This window comes from Suricata suricatta, chromosome 10 (assembly GCF_006229205.1).
Source record: "Suricata suricatta isolate VVHF042 chromosome 10, meerkat_22Aug2017_6uvM2_HiC, whole genome shotgun sequence".
Taxonomy (NCBI): Eukaryota; Metazoa; Chordata; class Mammalia; order Carnivora; family Herpestidae; genus Suricata; species Suricata suricatta.
In genome coordinates, this window is record NC_043709.1 from 75,162,618 (window position 1) to 75,183,306 (window position 20,689).

General features: G+C 37.6%; 1 protein-coding gene across 1 annotated transcript in view; it reads right to left on the bottom strand.

Annotated features, from left to right (window-relative positions):
- The window catches only part of BICD1 (BICD cargo adaptor 1), a 225,426-nt gene that overhangs the window by 16,090 nt on the left and 188,647 nt on the right, over nucleotides 1-20,689 (bottom strand). The window contains exons 5-8 of the mRNA XM_029955516.1: nucleotides 19,443-19,594; nucleotides 16,754-17,071; nucleotides 15,597-15,790; nucleotides 1,742-1,750 (exon numbers count right to left, since the gene is read on the bottom strand). Coding sequence (XP_029811376.1) covers nucleotides 1,742-1,750; nucleotides 15,597-15,790; nucleotides 16,754-17,071; nucleotides 19,443-19,594 — 673 coding nt within the window. The remainder of the gene's footprint in view (nucleotides 1-1,741; nucleotides 1,751-15,596; nucleotides 15,791-16,753; nucleotides 17,072-19,442; nucleotides 19,595-20,689) is intronic.

Genomic DNA, 20,689 nt, shown 5'->3' on the forward strand with positions numbered 1-20,689 from the left:
TAAAGAAAAATAATGAGAGCACGAGATAGAAACATTGACATAAATATAGACAGTAATTACGAAAAGTTGAAATATTCATAAAATTCTAATGATGAACTTAATGGTACATTGACACTAATAAAAATGGATAGCTGTGAATCAACTTTTAGCATTTTATAATCAAACACATAGAGTTGGCTATCTCATCCCTTTTTGCCAAACATACAACATTTCCTATTAATACATTAGTTTCTCTGAAAGTATCCACCGTAAGATATAATAGCCTTATTTCCAACTAAACAGGAGTGTAATCTGCTAATTCATGTCACCAGACACTTCAGCCTGATCTTTCCATCAGTGTTGAACACAGCAAATTCCATTATATGTTTATATCCTTGATAGAAACAATCATTATTCATTACAATTTTCCAAAGAATAGTAAAGACAGAATTGTTGAAACACAGAGAAAAAAATTCAATATCGACAATGCAAAAATATGACCTGATAACAAATCTTTAAAAAACATCTGGCTCCACCTTCATACAAATGACAACTGCATGTAGTTTATCACATTGTGCTGACAAGCATTAAAATTGTCTTCAATGATGCAGAATCAGAGCATGGCTTGCGAAGAAGAGGGAACATCTTTAGACCTTTCAGTCATTATAGATCAGACACAAACTCTCATCCAGCTTTCCATTTGCTGTCCTGATGGATATCATATGACTAGCTGATAAAACAAAGCAATATTCACAATCTATTGTTTATTTCAAACCTTGCGAAAGAGAGATATAAAAATGTCCTGCAGTATAGGCAACCTTCTGCTCCTGAACAATGTATAATAAAACATGAGCAAATTGTGTAACCAACTCCTATGGTGGGAAAGATAGAAGATAAAGGAGGGAGGGGGATGAAATACAGTGGCACCAAGAGGTAAAAGTACATTTTGCTGCCAGATTCTTATACCAGACACCTTTTAGAAAATAGCCTTTTGTTCAGAAATGACCTTCCCAAGGACAATGTTAGCTGCACAGAGTTAACTCAAGGTGGTATGATGTCTGTTCTCATTCAGCAAAGTCAACAACAGCACGTAGCAGATGAAGACCAGCTATACCTTTGAAATGTCAGAATTAATTCATCATCAAAAAGGCACAAAATAGAAATAAGTTAAACAAACTACCACCGAAAACCCACTAAAAAGATCAACTGTAAAAATATATCCCAAAAAGAAAAACATATGAGACACCACTCAGTGAAATGTGTTTGATTTTCTTATTTAATTTTTTTTTCATCATTAAAAAAAAGTCAACACTAGAAAATATTCTGAGAGGTTCAGGGTATCCTCTTCTGTAAAGCGATGGATCTGAAAATTATAGGTTTTCACCAATGTCAGTTGTTTCTTGGCTTTTTTCACTTTTCTTAGAGAAGAAGAAATACTGATGTAATCTATATTTTGGGTGGGAAACAATTCAGAAGCCCCCGAACTAAACCAAGTGTTACAAAATGCACTATGTCCTTCAAAGTGAATCAAACCCTAAGTATAACTCAGTTAAAGGAAAAGTGGTATCTTTAGATATTAAATATTTTTAGAATCCAGGTTTACAGAAGGTGCTTATCCATTTTGCAAAGAATAAAGATTTACAATGACAAGCTTCTTAATGTAAAAGTATTTGACTTATAGAAATTGGTTTGAAGCAAAGCTACTCAGAAATAAATCTATTAAAGAAAAGGAGGTTCACCTACAGGTTTATAGCCAACTTACCTCTTTTTGCTTTTGATGTCAAGTAGTGCATAAAAAGAGAAAAAAAAATGTATGTTTAACTGATCTGTTGTCATTACATAACGGCTTATTCCATAAATGCCTACTCAGAGTGAGCGACTATTCTATACGTGTTTCTTTAGGGACGTTATGAATAGGGATGGAGACGTGACTGCAGGCTGCCAGAAACAGGTGGGCAAGAGAAACCACACGGCACCTCACTGCCATGTCTGTGCCACACTCTTGGCCATTTGCCAAGAGCAAATGGTACTCCCTCCTACTCTAAACTTCTAATTTCAGATCTTACCATCGAGGCTGATCAGCGACTAATTCTATTTGGAGTCAGACATACCCTTAAGTATGATGAAGAATTGGAAGGTCAGGCCCAGTTTAGAGCCAAAAACAGACTAGATGAACCGCATCAGAGCAACAAAAAAGTACTTCCCATGAAGAAAGTTTATCCCTTCAGCTAAAAAAAGGCAACACTTTTATATCCACTAAAAGTAGGTTTAGCTAAAATGTCAGTCCTGTTTCTAAACCAGTATCCTGCAAAATAAATACACAGTTTTTCATATAAATGTATCAATGCAAATATTTGAAATTAGAGTTGTTTCCTTTAACTATTTTAAGAGTAACAATCTGGTCCATCTATTTCACTTCACTCACTAATGCAATGACATGAGAGGCCAGCTGGAAAAGCAGTCCCCCTAAAGGAGATCTGATCTGTGGTCTGGACACGTGGAAGTGACCTAGCCTCTACACCACATAAGAAAAAGAAAATCTCTAGAATCCAGTAATGAGCAAAAGGGAAACGAACTTGGCCTTTACACGTACAGTTCCTAGAAGCTTTAGATTTGTGATGGGGAGAGCATACCAATGACTGTTTCTTTATGGCTGAGAGGTGACAAAGGACCATAAAATTAAGAGTTATATGACATCTTTATGACTTTACTTTTTTTAGAGTAAACAAGAGAAAGGAATAAAGTCAACTGTATGAGTTGTACTTTTCCTTTTTCCTCTCATGCTTTTCAAGCACAATACACTGAGGAAACTGCCAGGACAACCAAACAAGAATCAACAGGTGATAAAAGACAGGGGGTGTGTAGAAGAAGGGACAAACTGTTGCACAAAAGGAAAGCCAGGGTGGCTGGATGCTCATGTAATGAGTACCACGCACTGTCAATCGTTTCTGGATGATGAGCTGTAAAGTTCAATTACTAGGTCACTGTAAGTAGTCTGGGTGCAAGTGCTATGGAACTACATTTTCACCACTTCATTTCAAACAAGTGTAGTCTTCCCATGAGCACTACAACTGCGCATTATTTGCACCATGCTCCCAACAGAACTCAGGTTGCCCCTTCAGACCCTGACCAACTTGCTCAGGGCTCGGGAGAGCCACTGAAGCCAGCATTAGCAAACTCAAGAGAGTTTGGTGATGGGCATCAGAGAAACACTTCTGAATGAAATCAGCGGCCTCCATATCATGTGTAATAATCTAGGTATGCTTTTAGAAATGGAGTCCTATCCATTTTGGGAAGGAAATCAAAGGGTTAGTGCATGGCAAGAATTCAGCATGAAATCTGGGACACTGCTCTTTTCTGCCTTGTACAGTCAGTTCATAACACACAGAAACTTCAAATTGTCAAACCAAAAAAAAGTTTGTTCTGTTTATTAAGATAAGGGGAACATTCCCTTTTCTTGTTGGAAACTGTACGACTTGTGCTGAGATATTTTAATGTTTTTACGTACAAGTCTATTTAAGAACATGGGTTGTACACAGGGAGCTCCAGTCCCAATCATGAAGGGAATACTGTGTTCTCATAGAATCAGAGTCTCCGGAGCTGGGAGAAGCTCTGTCAGTATTTCTTCACTGTAGCTGTCCCTATGTCCTTGTGAATGTAAGGAGAGTTTACTACAGTTAACCTCAAGATTGGTTTCACAGGGAACCTGTTGTGGCTTTTTCTTGTTAGGTTTTTCTTAGTGTTCTTTGTAGACAGAAAGCAAGTGTCCCTTTGAAAGCTGAAGTTTGGGTTTAACATCCTGGGAAATGTTTATAATCAGAGGGTTTTTGTTTTTAAATAATAGAGGCCGTTATGTAGTTACAGGGAGGGCAAACAGTAGAATACAATAGATTAGTGCCAGCACACTGGATTAAATCCTGTGAGCATAGCAAAGAAGATGCTGATGGCTATTTTCCCCTGGAATACAATGAGGGGGAGGACCTAGCTGCTCACCAGACACAATAGTGGAACTCTTTTTTTGCGGGGGGTGGGGGGGGTGTTGGGATGTGAAGACAAGGTGATGCCAATGCTAGACAGTTGTAGCACCGGACACCCACCCACAAAGGATACCAAAGATACTAAAGATTAGGGGCTGTCAGTAAGTAACTGATGGCAGGTTGGCAGAATAAAGGTTGTTCTGACTTGAGTGGGGGGCATGCACAGGGATAACATAGTGAGAATGTGAGCAATTTGTTAATTCAGTATGTGGACTAGTTGGTCATTAGGGGGCAGAAGCTGGTCATTTCAGTGACTCTGAAGCAGTAACTATAATCTAGAAACCAATCCTAGAGGTATATGTTTCTTTCATGTTTTCTACCTGCCTATTGATATTTTAGTGTGTAAGGACGCAGGTCTGAAACTGACTCCATGAGACAATAGAAGGGCACACATTGCTCAAGGCAAGAGGGACCACCCTTGTAACGCCCAATCAGGAAAGGCCAGCTAACACTAACATTTCCAAGATGGAGGCTAAGACTAGTCACGCCCTATGTGAGGGTTTTGGACTCACTCTGTGATTGGTCAATACTCTCAATGTTGTGATTGGGTCCCGTCAAAAGTAACAAATACTCTAGGCAATGTGAATGGTTAAACCTGCTGTCAATAATATTGTATAATAATTGGATCACTGTACCTGTGTCACAATTTCCTGTAACTCCCCCTTCCCAAACCCATAAAGGCCCTACCCCGCCTTTGTTCGGGGCTCTCAGCATGAATCCACCACGCTGGTAAAGTCTGTGAGCCCGAGCTTAGGCCCAGCCAGCCTCAACTCGCAATAAAGCCCTTTGTTTTTGCATGCATGACTCTGTCTCCCTGGCGGTCTCTGGTTTTGGGGGGCGATATTGGAAACATGGGTATAACAAGTGAACCAGAAAGTTTCATTTGGGCATAATCAGGAGAGGAAGAGAATTATTGCCTGGAATGTCCTGTGTCTTTTGTGTGTCCCAGCTCATCGATGCCCCTCCATTTCCCCTACAGACTTAGCCAGTTTATAGAGGCCTCTGTGTTTTTTCCCCCTTTTTAAATGTCTACTTATTTTTGACAGAGAGAGAGAGACACAGAGAAACAGAGTAAAAATGGGGGAGGGGCAGAGAGAGGAAGACACAGAATCCAAAGCATGCTCTAGGCTCTGAGCTGTCAGCACAGAGCCCACATAAGGCTTGAACTAACAAATCATGAGATCATGACCTGAGGCAAAGTTGAATGCTTAACCGACTGAGCCACCCAGGTGCCCCTGGAGACTTCTATCTTTAGCATCACATGGCTAGACTCTAGTGGACACAAGTGTGACTTCACCATTTTTGCCCTGAATATGTAATAACTAAGTATATCAAAAAACTATATTTTCTTTCACTTAATGAACATATTAGGGGAAGATTTTAGTTTTTTCCTTGAAGAATTAAACAAAATTTCAGCTTCTATGGGTTTAATAAAATTTTAATAAAATGTAAAAAAAACTTTAAAACTATATAATTATACTAAAATAGTCAACATGGATTGAAAAGTGTTCTCTAATCTAATGTGTACATTCCTGCCATAATGTTGGTTTACCTGTGGATTCCTTTAGTAAATTTTTTATGACTGCTTATTTTGCTTACAATGCTCAGGTTTTTGAATATGAATCTTTTAAGAAAATTTAAGTTTCTGGATTGTATATCTGACAGAAGATAGAGTAGGAAACAAAAACAAAAAATAAATTAAAATCCTCTGGTCATCAGATGTTCCATTAAACACTGAATTATTAATTGAGTGGCTTCAGTTTGCACCACAAAATTATTTATTTAGTATTGTCTTTATCTTCTCTGTTATCCTGGACAAAAGGAAGCACATGGGACCCACCTGGAGAGAGTTTTTTGTGTTTTTAGTCTATATATGGTATCATCAAATTCTGCCATTTAAAACTGGCAGGATGCATTATAAACATTTCCAATGCACTCCCTACTTAAAATAAATAAAATGGATTTTATACAAGCTTGATTATACCAATTTTAGAAAAATTCAGTTGTGTTACTATTTCAAGAATATTTAAGACATGTGGCTTCTTAGGATATACCTAAACAATAGGAATTAAGTTATAATACTGACAAAGAGACCTAGTAACAAATAAAAGAGAAGTATAAAGAAGAATATACAAATATTTAATATGTACCTATTTAAAAGAGCATTGCCGCCAATCAGAGACAAACAAAGCAGAATCAATCTGCAATAAAAAACATTTGGCCCAATATTTCATTTTTAAATTTTGTTTTAGAGAGAGGGGGAGAGGGGCAGAAAAAGAGGGAGAGAGAATCCCAAGCAGGCTCCATGCTCAGCATGGAGCCCACCACGGGGCTCAGTCCCACAACCTTGGGATCATGACCTGAGCTGAAGTCAAGAGTCGAGGCTCAACTGACTGAGCCACCCAGGTGTCTCCTAATATTTCATTTTAAAAGAAACCTAAATATGTGCCATCTTAAGTCTTATTTTAAAAATAGATGTTAGTAAAACTTTAGGTTTCTGTGAAGAAATTATTTCTAGTTAAAACTAAAGGTAAGAAGGCCTAGAACTACAGTGTTTAGTACAGTAGTTATCAGCCAAATCTGTCTGTTGAGCACTTGGAATATGGCTAGTTCAAACTGAGATGTATTCTAAGTACAAAATGTAGGCTGAATTTCAAAGACCAAGAAGAAAAGAACATAAGATATCTCACTAATAATTGCTTCTATGGACTGCATATTGTAATGGTAATATTATAGATACATTGTGTTAAATAAGACATATTACTAAAATTAGGTTCACATGTTTCTTTTTACTTTTTCTCATATGACTACTATATTAAAATTACGTATCTAGTTCACATTATCCTACTATTGAACAGCTCGAGGTCTAGGAGGTGAAACATTCTGGTGACTCCCATTTTATTGAATGGCAAGAAATATTTCTATTCTACACATGAAAACATTTTATAAAGATTTTGTAAAGGGTTCAAGTATATCTTCCTTGTCTTCACTAACATCTGGCTGAAAATAATAAAAAAGATGAATATTGATATAAAGAAAGCCAAGGTATATTAAGCGAAAATAATAGCATGCATAATAATGTGTGTTTGTGCCATGTTAATGCATACATATTTAATACATATTTGTGATTATATATGTACATATTTATATATATTCTTTTGTACATATAGAGAATGTTTCTGGAAGGACACAAGAAGTAGGCTGAGAGCTACCTTCTATTTTATATTCTTTTGTACCTTTTAAACTTTGAACTATCATTACCTATTGAAAATATACTTAAAAACCATTTTAAAAAGATATAAAAATAAGAGAAAGTAGAAAATGAGAAAAAAACCTACATATTTATATGGAATTTTTTACTCTGTACTACAAGAATTCATAAACTTTGCCTCTAAAGTGGATATTTTCTTATAATTGCCTTGATTTTTAGGCATCCATATATAAAAACTAAATAAACTTAAAGATTATATATATATATAATATATGTATATGTATATGTATAATACATATGTGTATGTGTGATATATATATATGTATATATACCATACACACACACATACACTGTCTGAATTAAAATGAGAAGTGAATACCTGATTGAAAAGTTCCCAAATACAACTGTTATGCAGATTTTATAATATTACCTATATCAAATCACATCTAAAATACACTATTTATAATCTATACATCAGAAGAACTACATGTATAAATGATAAACCAAAATTTTGAGATCCTGTAGAAAATCTGGACTGATTATCAACTATCGACCAAACTGAGGGCCAACTATGGAGCAACAGTGCAAGATCTGGAAGATTAAAAGATCAAGGGCAAGGTTGTTGCCCAAAAGCTTATGGATTCATAGAGGAATCCAATTTAAGACACTAGCCCACACCATCTGTAGTGAGGAAGAGAGGAAGAGGCAGCTAATTCTATCTAGTGGATACAAGGGATCCGAAAAGTCTTCATAATTTACATACATTTATATACCCAAGGATAAAACTGGTGTATAGGATACATATAGGTTAAACACTTCGTAAGAGAAGATAAAGGGAAAAAATTTTAAATTCTATGATATTTTTATATGAAACTCATTATCTAGACAAAATTTGAAATACTCAGCTAAATTAGAGAATAAAAGGTATTTCTCTAACCAAAGCAAATATAGAGCTACTGGGAAAAATAAGCTAAATTGTTCAGCTTTCAACTGGGTATTTTTCAGTTTTCAACTGAGTATCTGCCATTACAGAGACAGACGGAATCTAATGAAGAGACACATCTCTCAGATGACATTCTTTCCCCCTACCTCAGATGACATTCTTAACATTGCACATTCCAACTCAAGGTCATTCTATAGTAAAAGATTTCCTGTAAAAATAGAATTGCTCCTTGAAAGAAATATTGAAAAGAAACGTGAGGGTGTCAGACATTTCCACTGTAAAATGAATCATGACTAACCGAGAAAAAGAAAAATACTCCTGCAACATACATGATATACTAAAATTTGGAAATCTGAACCAATTTCTAATTGCATATTACACTGCAAGACAGACACCTGTATTTTTCAACATGTGGTTGGTAACTTTCTGAATTAATATTTTTTGTCAAATATTTATTCCTGAGAAGGAGCAAGAGGGGGAAGGGCAGAGAGAGATGGAGAGAGAGAATCCCAAGCAGGCTTTGCACTGTCAGTGCAGAGCCTGAACTTAGGCTCAGATTCACCAACCATGAGATCATGACCTGAACCAAAATCAGGAGTTAAACACTTAGCTGACTGTGCCAACTAAGCAGCCTTGAATTAATATTTTTGATTTAACTTTTGTTTTGTCAGATTCAAACTAAGGGCAACATGCTCCAGCATCAGAAAAGCTTTTCTCTGTAGAGAAGAACTCCATAGAGCTAATTAAGAGAAAATACATGCCCAAAAGATTACAAGTTTTTCTCTTTAAATTTTTAATGTTTATTTTTGAGAGAGAGAGACAGAGCATGAGCGGGGGCAGGGGGTAGCAGAGAGAGAGGCAGACACAGAATCTGAGGCAGGCTCCAGGCTCCGAGCTGTCAGCACAGAGCCTGATGCAGGGCTTGAACCCATGAACTGCTACATCATGACTGAGCTGAAGTCAGACACCTAACTGACTAAGCCACCCAGGTGCCCCTATAAATGTCTTTAAAAAAATTTTTGGGGCTCCTGGGTGGCTCAGTCGGTTAAGCATCCGGCTTCGGCTCAGGTCAGATCTCACGGTTCGTGGGTTCGAGCCCCATGTCGAGCTCTGTGCTGACAGCTGGCTCAGAGCCTGGAGCCTGTTTCGGATTCTGTGTGTCTCTCTCTCTGACCCTCCCCTGCTCCAGCTGTCTCTCTCTGTCTCTCAAAAATAAAATAAAAAGCAATAAAAATAAATAAATAAATAAAAATTTTTTAAAATGTTTATTTATTTTTGAGAGAGAGACAGAGACAGAGCATGAGCAGAGAAGGGGCAGAGAGAGAGGGAGACACTGAATCCAAAGCAAGCTCCAGGTTCCAAGCTGTTAGCACAGAGCCCGACATAGGGCTCGAACTCAGGAACTGTGAGATCATGACCTGAGGTGAAGTCGGACACTTAACCAACTAAACCAGCCAGGTGCCCCAAGATTACAAGTTTCAACAGAATGCTGTTCACTCCAGCTATTTCAAGAATTGAATCCTGTGGGGGGCTGGGGTGGGAGGGAAGCATAGTGATATAGAGAAAGGGAAGTCACAAAAATGGAGAAGTCCCTAGAGGAAAAAATATGCTTTAGAAAAAACAAACACACACTGAGGCTGTTTGTTAGTTCAGGAAGTCAGTTCAAAGGGCATTCACTGAGCTCCTTCTACCTACAAACTGTGGGAGGATGAAGAAGACAGGCTGTTAAACTAGGTTGTGCATACCCAGGACACAATGACTCTCAGGTGTGGTCGGACTTCTCTACACTCAGACACACGGCAACATTTGCACTGCTCCAGTTTTGATGTCCAGTCTCCATCACCTCTCATCTGCAAATTTCTTGACACACTGTATCTGCTTCTTTGCCTTAGGTGTTGGTACATCCAATCCATTCTCCACCTTGCTATCATATATAATGAAAACCTGTTCTTATTCTTAAAACAGTCATCTCTGCCAATGGAATAAAGTTCACTCTCACTAACCTGGCCGTCTGTTTTCAAGTCCTTGCTTGTCTTTCCAGTTTCATTTCCCATCACTCCCAAGTCCTGCTCCGATTTCTAATCCCCAATCTCATGGCTTTTGCACTGGTTGACCTCCTTTACCCACACCTGCATCCCTATCATCTGCCCATTAACATCTAGTCACCTTTCACAACCAGTGCTTGCATTTCTTTTGGGAGAATGTTCCTAACCACTCTAACCCCTCTGCTTATTCTGGGAACATCTATTAACACTATTACTTATTTGCCTATCTACCTCCCCTACAGACTATGAGTTTCTTAAAGCAGAGGGATGGTGTTTCACTTATATAACAGATTATGTCAAGAGCCAAGAAAAGGGCCTGGCACATAGCAGTAGCTCAATACATTTTATTACACTTTGATGAATGAGTGAATGAGCAAATGAGTTAAAAAATATGGTTTTGGTACATGCTGAAGAACATAAAACTGCAACATAAAAAACAGTCACATAAATGTTGTTTGAATGCAGTGAAACATAAAGGCCATTTTCACTAATGAACATGTTTGTGTCTATTGTTGACTATACATCTGAAAGGGCAACTATGTATCTATGGTTAACACATTTCTGTGAGCTGGTTTAAAAATGGGTAAACCCTAAAATATCCTACAAAATGCTCAGATTTCACAACAATACCATTCTCTCACACGAGTTCAGTCATGGTGCCAGAGGAAGAGAGAGAGAGAAAGAGAGAAGTGGGGAGGGACAGAGGAAGTGAAAGGATATGGGAAAGCAAAACATCCAAAAGAGAAAGCTCCTAAATGGAAAATGCAGCATGCAGAGCAAACTGCTTAGGCTGTTACTTCAAGAAGAGAGTTCAAACTTGCTTTGTAAGTTTGAGATTTCTTGTTTATCCTGTTGCAATATTGTGATTTATAAGAAGGATTTATTTGGTCTTCGTCCATAGTTCCAGGTTCACAGCTCTCAAAAAAAACCCTTGGATTTTTCTAAGTGTTGGGAGTGACAGTGGTGTCCCCAGTTATGACTTTTGGACTCCGCCTAAGGATGGGGGCTGGTTACCAGGAGAATCAAGAGAATGGGCCATGTGATTTGGAGGGTTGGAACTTTCAATCCTACCACCCAACCTCTGGGGAGCGGTGGGGGCTGGAGGCTGAATCAATCACCAATGGCCAATGATTTAATCAACCATGCCAGTGTAATGATGCCTCCAAGAAAACCCCAAATGGACTGAGTTGGTGAAGGCATGAGGATATCTGGGCAGAGCGGTGTGCTCTGGGAGAGAACATGGAACTCCCAGGTCCTCTGCCATACCTCGCTCTATGCATCTCTTCCATCTGGATTTAGATCCTTTCATAATAAATTGGTAATCCAGTAAGCAACATATTATTCTGAGTTCTGTGAGCTGCTCTAGCAAATTAATAAACCTGAGGAGGGGGTCATGGGAACTCTGGTTCATAGCCAGTCGGTCCGAAACATAGGTAACAACCTAAATTTGTGATTGGTGTCTGAAGGCAAAGTGGAGGTCATTGGAACCCCTGATCTATAGCCAGTTAGTTAGAAGCACAAGTAATAATCTGGCCTTTCGTCTATTGTCTGGAAGTAGGGAGGGGCAGTCTTGTGGGACTGTGGAATCCAGTGTTATTTCTGTATATACACAGTCAGAATTCAGTTGAATTATAGCACACTCTGACGGTATCTGAGAATTGCTTGATGGTGTGGGAAGCCTCCACACACACACAGACACACACACTGCAGCTGGTTCAGGAACCTAATTTACCTGCACAAATCATGAAGTCAAGTCTTTATTACAGAAACAACAATTCTTACCTATACATCACATGGACTTTTTTCACATGTTCTGGTAGACTGATTTTAATTATTGACGAAATAGTAGGATTTTATTATTATTATATAAATAATATACAACAACCATTTGTATTGTAAATAATATAAAACAACTAATGATTTTATGAAGATGTACTACCTGCTACCTGATTGTAAACTTGGTGATGACAACAGAGTCCCTTTGGATTCAAATTCATCAAGGTTGGTAGCCATGTTTGAGGACATTAGAGTTTGTACACCATGATAAGGACAAAGTCAGCAACAAGAAAGTCAACAAGCAAAGGACAGAAACCCTGGAATTTTAGGGGATGAGGCAGCAGAAACAGTCAAAATCAGAGGCAAAGGGCAGAATTATCCTTCAAAAGGCTACCTTAATGTTGGGAATCAATTAGTACAAAACAATCTATTAATTTTGAAAATCAGTGCCCTGTCTTAGAGTTGATTCTCCAGAAACTGAGAAATTGTGGCTTGAAGAAGATGGGTTTCTGGTAACCATCTCAAAGAAGTAAAATCTATTTGAAAATATACCTTACATATGGTAAATAATATTTTATGTTTTGTATTTTAAATTTTTAAATGAGATTTATATCTATCATAAGTCCTTAACAAAAGGACTCAAAACAACTTAAACTCTTTGTATTTCTACTGAAATGATTTAATTAATCTAATTACTTCAATGGTCCCCAATAGTAAACCTACTTATTAAAACAATAACAATCACCTACAAGGACCTAGTAAAAACACACATTAGAAAACTTAGCAAAAAACATTCTCATAAATTAACAGGGAATTATCCTTTTAAAATGATAAATATATATTGTTACTAGCTAGTAAATTTTATAATTATCAGTAACTTAAACTCATGAATAAAAAAGACTAATAATATCTATTATTTCCCATGGATTGAAAGTATTTCTTACAGAGAACATAGGACTGGATATATATGGCATATTTCCCTTTCTCAGCTTATTGAACATATTTTATATAGTAAAAGCATCATAAATAATATTTAATATGTCTTACCCAATGTAGTTCGGCCTAGGAAAAAATATATATAGTGCCAATAACCCTAATATATCTTTTGACGCTATAATTTGGTGTAGGTAATTAGTCACTTTTTATAGTAATTGATTTAACCAAAACTTTTTAGAAAATGTTGCTGGGTTGATCTAAAAACTGATAAAGAACGAATCTGGCTGGACTGTGGTATATAACTCAATATTCCTTAGGCTCTAACAACTCCTTTACCTGCTCCTCTCTTCCATTATTTTAACCTCAAATAAATGGTTAAAAATGTAAGGCTTATCAATATATACTAAGTTGTCATTAAAATAATTTTCTGGCCTAGTGATTATTCTGAATGCAATATTATTTATATTCTAATCTTGTATAGAATAATAATTTTTAAGGCCAATGGCATTTTCTGGTTATTTGAAACTAAAGCATTTAAGAAAACATAATGGTGCTCTCATTCTCTAGTCTTAGAGTTGTAAGATGGGTACAGTGTGCAAAAAGCACTAGAAAGATTCAGAATGTGTGAAAATGGGAAAAATGTTTTGTGAGACTCTTAGTACACTGATCTACCCTCTTTGAAATAACATCAAAATGGAGCAAAAATTAGAAAGATGTTCATCACTGTAACCCCGTGATCTCACTTAAGAAAAAACTGAACCGATGAGAAGTTGAACAAATGAGGGTATTTCTAGCAGCACTGCAGAAAATAACAAAGCAGTTAACAGGAGAAGTAGAGATTAAAGGAATAAAATCTGAAATAAAATGTATGATTCAACAACCTTTAAAAATAAAAATAGACTAGACAGTAGCATAGAAAAGTTTACAATATAATGTTAATGGTTTCGACAATGTAATGACAATGATGTAAATACACATTAATGTAAATAAGGATCAAATGATCATATACAAAACAAAGAGTTATTGTTAATATTTATTAATTTTTAATCTTACTGATAGGTCACTTTTTAATTCAACTCCAATAGGGTTCCTAATTAATCATAGATAGGATTTCTTTTCTAAGTTCTAGCAGACAGTGCTACTAAATCCAGTTGGAACACTAAAACAACTTGAAGTGTTTTATTTAAGTCAGGTGTCCTGATGAATCAACCATTTTGGAGATTTACAGATACTTTAAGGTACCTTCCAAAAGGGTCTGAAATAATAGGAAATATGAGCTATGAAAGTAAGAACGCCCAGCAGAGTTGTAGGTTTTGGGTTGTTTTTGTTTCGTTTTGTTTTTTGGCGTACATTTGGCTGTTATGCTCTCCCAACTTGTTATCACCACCTATTTGCTCAAACATTCTTAGAATGTTGATTATGTGCTATAAATTTCCACACCACACCTTTTCATTCCAATCAGTAGGCTGATTCATGAATCAGATGAGGATAATATTAGAGATCCAAAGGCTGAGGTTTCCAAAAAGGAATTAAGGTAAACATCAGAATAAATGAGGTAGGAGAGATAATCAAGGTGAATTAAAAAAAATTTCTGTGGCAAACTCAAAGGCTATAGTAGGGTACAGAAGATAGCAAAAATGGGTGCAGCAGGCTGGGTACCAATACTCGGGAGTGAGGGGCTGTGGAAAACTGCAAAGCTTGCCCTGCTTCAAAGCACCAGCCAGGCTCTAACAGGTTACTGACCCGCATGAATGCTGCCGTCAGCTGTCAGATACTCAGAATTTTTCAAGGGAGGCCAGAAATAGAGACACTCATGTGAAATCTGAGTTTCTAACTGTTGACAACTAACTTGAATTAGTTTTAATTTTTGGTCTTCTGTGACAACCAGCTATGATGCTGCCTTTGGGCTTATTTTGTTTCATGGACTTCCTGTGTGCCACCTCTGACCTATAGTTAGCGTGCAGGGATTTCCCAGAGGGCTGAAGTTTATTTGCCAGAAGTCACGTTTTCAACGGAAGCTCTTCATAGGAAAAATTTTTTATAAAGCAAAAGAAAATAAAAAACAGTGAAGCTAAAAATAAAATGTGAGCATATTGTTAAGCATAAATCAATAAGGGCTTGCAAACTACAAAAATATTACATTAAGATGTAAATGTTCCAGAGGAACAAAATCTTAGCAGATTTTACTTCTATTTTCTGTATAATGATTGAGGAGACATTCTGAGTCACTACAAAAGGAGATTCGCCCCAAAGGCTTTTTATAAAGATAGCTCCCTTTACTGAAACCACCTTAAAAATTATCAGAACAAAATGACATAATCTGATAAGATGGAATCGCTAGGAGCTACCACATTGCAGATAGGCCCCGGGGGGTGCCCTGCGTGAACCTGTTGCTAGGTTCCCTTGGCCTAACCCATTCCTTCCAACTCTCATTTTCCATCACTGACTGTTAAAAGGAAGTCCCTGGAGACTCCTAAGGAATGCTCGTCTGGCCGAGTCAAGGAGGGCAGAGGATGCTAGGCTTAAAGGCATTTTCACTTTGCTGTAGGAATTTACCCTCATCCCAGGTGGACTCCGTGGATGGGTGGACATGAGTGGTTGGGAGGAAGGGGGAGTGGTCTACTCAGCTAATCATCTGCATCACATGCACCCAAGGAAAAAATGTTTACCTGGTGGAGCCACGGTTAACCTTTTTTCCTTGCTGAGCCGGTGCCCTTGGATGAATTCATTCATGGAAGGGGGGCCCTTCAGAAGAAATGATTCTGTGGAGGTGGGATCAGGGGGAACTCTTAATAAATTCTGTAGGTAGGTAGCCCCTGAAATCCTGGGACGGCTCTGATCACAAAGGGAAGGTGAAAATTGTCTTGCAGGAGATCCAAGAAAATACATATAGGAAACAAAAAAGTTTTACTTTAATTACCTTTCAAAGCCTCACCAGTGACAACATTATTTATATTGGCATTTAATTTTTTTTAACATGTAAGTCAAGATTTTTGCTAATTGCTTAGTTTCCATAACAGGATACAACCCTATCTGGAAATCGTATTGGATACTGGAAAAGAAATTTATTATAGTTAGTTTGAACCGCAAATAGAAAATATTTATATTATTTGATTCTTTACTGAAAATTCCTAAAATAAAAGCTTTACCATTAACTGAAAATACAGGGTAAGTAATTAAATATCCAGGACTCTGCAGAAAGGTCACAAAATCAAGCCACTAAAAACCTTACAAATGATTACTTTGAGCAACATTCACATACCAAATGAAAAGGCACAAAAACCTGCTTTTAAGAAAAAGATTACACACAGTCCATTCCATTTTACCTAAATACAGACATCTTTTAGTCAGTTGTCAGATTTGGTAATATGGACAAAAGTTTCCCTAAGAGAACATATTCATATCCTTGCCCCATTAAAGAGAAGCTGGTAAATAGCACTGTTAAAAGTACAATGACTTTTAAACGTCATGTCAAACGTAGCTTCATTCTTAATATCCACCTTTAATCTATCAATTGTTAGGTTGGAGGTAAGGAAGAGGCATATTTATGCATACAAAGAACAGCACAAATGTTGACACATGCTCAAAAATTATTATTATGGTTAATCAAAACCTGAAGTATGGGGATCAGAAAGGAATAAATAAACACAATTATCAAAAGGTTTTGGTTTGGCAAAGCCAACATCAGCAAGGCCCGTTTGTACACCCACTCCCAGTTTTTCTCTTCCTTCCCTTCCTCCATCCTCCACAATAAGACCACATTAGCGTTGCAGTTTACTAAAAATCTGGCCTGTGCACCATACTACGAAGATCGCTGCATGCATACCTTTTCCTCTGAGTGCCACTGCTGACCCGAATGTTGGGTGTCTGTGGGCCCTGACTATGCAGGAGGTAAGTGTCTATGGTGGGCACGGTGACTGATGCCTCCCCACTTACTTTAGGGCTGCCGATCTTGCTCTTTCCAAGTTTGCCTTTGCTGCGTCGGGACTGCTCATGGTCAAACTCTAAGTCCTCCAGCCGCTGGGTCAGGGCGAGTTTTTGCTGGATAGCCATTCGTAACAAAGTGTTTAGAGTCTTCTTCTCATCCTCTGCGGCTGCTAACTGTCTCTGCATCTCATCCAACTGGGTGACATACTCATCACATCTAGAACCCAAATGAACAAGTGGTCAGGAGAAAATCTTGGTGAAATGAAATGTGGAACTTAAGTTGAAAAGTAATGAATTATACTGGAATTTAGATTTAGAACACTGGTCTTCCCTGAGCAGAATGGAGGTAGCCTATTACTGTGGAAAACTGGAAACAGGAGAGAAGGTTCAAGAACTGATGGTTCATCTCTACCAAGGAGGGCCTATGGGAACACTCTTGATGGATGGCATCCTAAACCCCAGGGACAGAGTTTTTACGGAGGCAGAAGTGTGAACACAGTGTAATGTTCACAGCCTCTTAGAGGTGTTACAATAGCTTCTGCTGTGTAACATGATCTTTGGAGGAATGTGATGGGTTTTTCATAGAGAGCCTTGTAGCATGCAAAGGAATAACAATGTTTATAAAGAAAGCATTTCTTTTTTTATTTATAGGTTTTACTTTTCCAGCCGCACTGTTTTCAATATGGCAGATCTGCCTGAATTAGAAACCTGAATATCTTCAAAGGTTTCTTAACCAGAATATAAAGCAACAGATGTCGAAGAAAACCAAGGTTTGCATAGTTTGGTATAGATACAGCAGGCTGTCAGGAACATCTTTATTTGGCTTTGATACTTCTGCTGCAGCTGAAAGATAAGCTCAGTGATCTTTTTTCTCCACCAGATAAAATCTAAGCACACAAACATTTAGAAGGGAGGATTAATCACACAATTTTCAGAGTTTTTTTCTGAGTTTACTCACCCGCTAACTTAATAACAAATATTCTTCGTGCATCAGCTGAGAGTTAGTGACTTGATGGAGATACGCACAATGTTCCATGCAAACTTTGAAATTAACTTAAGCCTTGCAGCATTTTAAAGAAAAAACAGACTCTAAGTGAAAAAACTTGAGATCCAGGTGGGTCCTATTTTGTTAACCTTAAATGTCAAGAAGCATAGTAGGGATACCATATAAAACACAACGTGGGTTTTAGCACCCTGGATTTATTTTAATTGATCAGATAACAATATTTTTAAAAAGACTATGGAACGAGGCAGTTACTATCTTAAAAATACTTCTGTGAAAATGCACTGCTTGGGAATAATAATTCTTATTTAAATCAGGTTAAGACTATAAAATATTAAAAATACTTTGATTTCTTTTTAAAAGAGGATATATATAACTTTATATATATATATATATATATATATATATATATATATATATATATATAAAACTCTATATGTAATAGGGGCATTCTCTATCCTGCCCCCCATGGCAGCCAGAGGTGTACATGCACTCTATTCCTCAAACTCTCCTGGGCTCAGACTCAGAAGTCAGTTCCTTCAGGGCTTCTGCATGGCTGTGGTCCACCAGGCACTCAGCCTCCTCACAGCCATCACCAAGAGAGTCACTCACAAAGTATGAGCTTGAAACTTTTCTCTCCTCATATGCAAGGAAGCTGGACAGATTCCCAGGGCTCCTATAAAACCCAGGATCTTTTTTACACTTATATAGACTACATATAAATTATTTACTAAATCTGCAAATAAAGCTTTATGAGTTTTGAACCAGGTGTGTATCACCTGACTGCTTTTGTTTTGGTACTAAACTGTCACTAATTAGCATGGCAATGTGAAAAACTTGGTGATAGATACAATTACATTTTAGAAATTATAATTTAGGAGCACCTGGGTGGCTCAGTTGGTTGAGTGTCTGACTCTTGATTTCAGCTCAGGTCCTGATCCCACAGTTCATAAGATTAAGACCTACACTGAGCTATGTGCTGACAGTGTGGAGACTGCTTAAGGTTCTCTCATTCTCTCTCTCTCTCTCTCTCTCTCTCTGTCTCTCTGTCTCTCTCTGTCTCTCTTCCCCTGCCCCACTTCCCTGCTCATGCTTTCTCTCTCAAAAAAATATTATAATTTGATTCACAGTATATTAAAGTCCAAATAATTAGCTAATATAGTGAGCGCTTATATTCATCATGAACGTATCTTTCTCACTCAATACTTACTTATGATAAGCACTTTTAAGTCACAGAAATAAATTTCAGTGATGATAAAATAATATTTAGCTATTTTAAGAAGTACATTTTCTGCCATTATTGAAGGGTTTTGGGGGGCTGGGGGCACATAAGCTCTAGGAAAGATATCAATTACATTAATTTAAAAATACTTCTATTTAAAAGAATTGCTTGATCCAGCGTGTCCAGTAGAGGGCTCTGGAAGACAGCACAAAACATTTTGCCTTAGACTTGTCAGAGAAGCATCTCAAGTATTTTCTTCACACCTCACCATCTTGGACAGCACACCGAGAGGTGTGCATGTGAATGTGAATTTTACAGGCTTTCTCCTATGCACCCCACCTTATCTTGGAAGAAAAAACTTACCTTGTTGCAAACATTGCTCTCAGGGATGAGAAAGTTGCTGCATCTTCTTTCAAAGCCTTCAGTTCATTCCTAAGCTTCGTCATAGTTTCAGTCACCATTGCTTTCTCATTTTCATATTTGTTCTTGAGATTAGCTAGAGCCACCTCAGCCGTCTGAAGCAGAAAAATCAAAAGGCTTAGAATTTTCATATCAGGAAAACCTATCATACAGATTTTTCCATACTGTGTCTAGGGTTTTCTTTCATAAATGAAAAGTGAAATTGATTTGGTTTAATTTTATATAAACATATATATGTACTTGGACATAAGGCAATTTTTCTTTAAAATCCATAACATGGTTAAATTCCCCTGGAAGCCAGCTGTGAACCAGAGTTAGTATTAGGAACTAAGGAAATGATCCTAGTTCAGTAAATATTTTAATGCAGATTCTTGAGAGTCTGCGATTTTTCAGACAGAAAGGGAGCTAAAATTAAACTTTATACAAGAAGGATTTTATCAAGGAGAAGGCAGTAAAGAAGCACAGGTTCCAACTAAAATACAACAGAATGTGAGATGTATGAGTGGCTCAGTCAGTTGAGGTCAGGATCTCATGGTTTGTGAGTTCAAGCCCCATGTCCGGCTCTGTGCTGACAGCTCAGAGCCTGAAGCCCGTTTCAGATTCTGTGTCTCCCTCTCTCTCTGTTTCTCCTCCACTTGTGCTATCTTTCTCTGTCTCTCAAAAATAAATAAATGTTAAAAAAAAATGAGACATACAACAGAATGCAAATTCTTGTGTCGCCTGTGCTTTGGGGGCCTGAAACATAGAATAAAAGACACGGGCCGTTGCAATTTTTTTTTAATTTATAGTTTATTGTCAAGTTGGTTTCCATATAACACCCAGTGATCTTCCCCACAAGTGCACCCCTCCATGTCCATCACCCCCTTCCCCTTTCCCCCTCCCCCTTCAGCCCTTATTTCGCTTAGCATGACACCCTCGAGGTCCATCCACTTTCCTACAAATGGCCAGATTTCATTCTTTCTCATTTTACAAATAAACCACATCTTCTTGATCCATTCATCAGGTGATGGACATTTAGGCTCTTTCCATGATTTGGCTATTGTTGACAGGGCTGCTGTGAACATTGGGGTACATGTGCCCCTATGCATCAGCACTTCTGTATCCCTTGGATAAATCCCTAGCAGTGCTATTGCTGGGTCACAGGGGAGTTCTATGGATAGTTTTTTGAGGAACCTCCACACTGTTTTCCA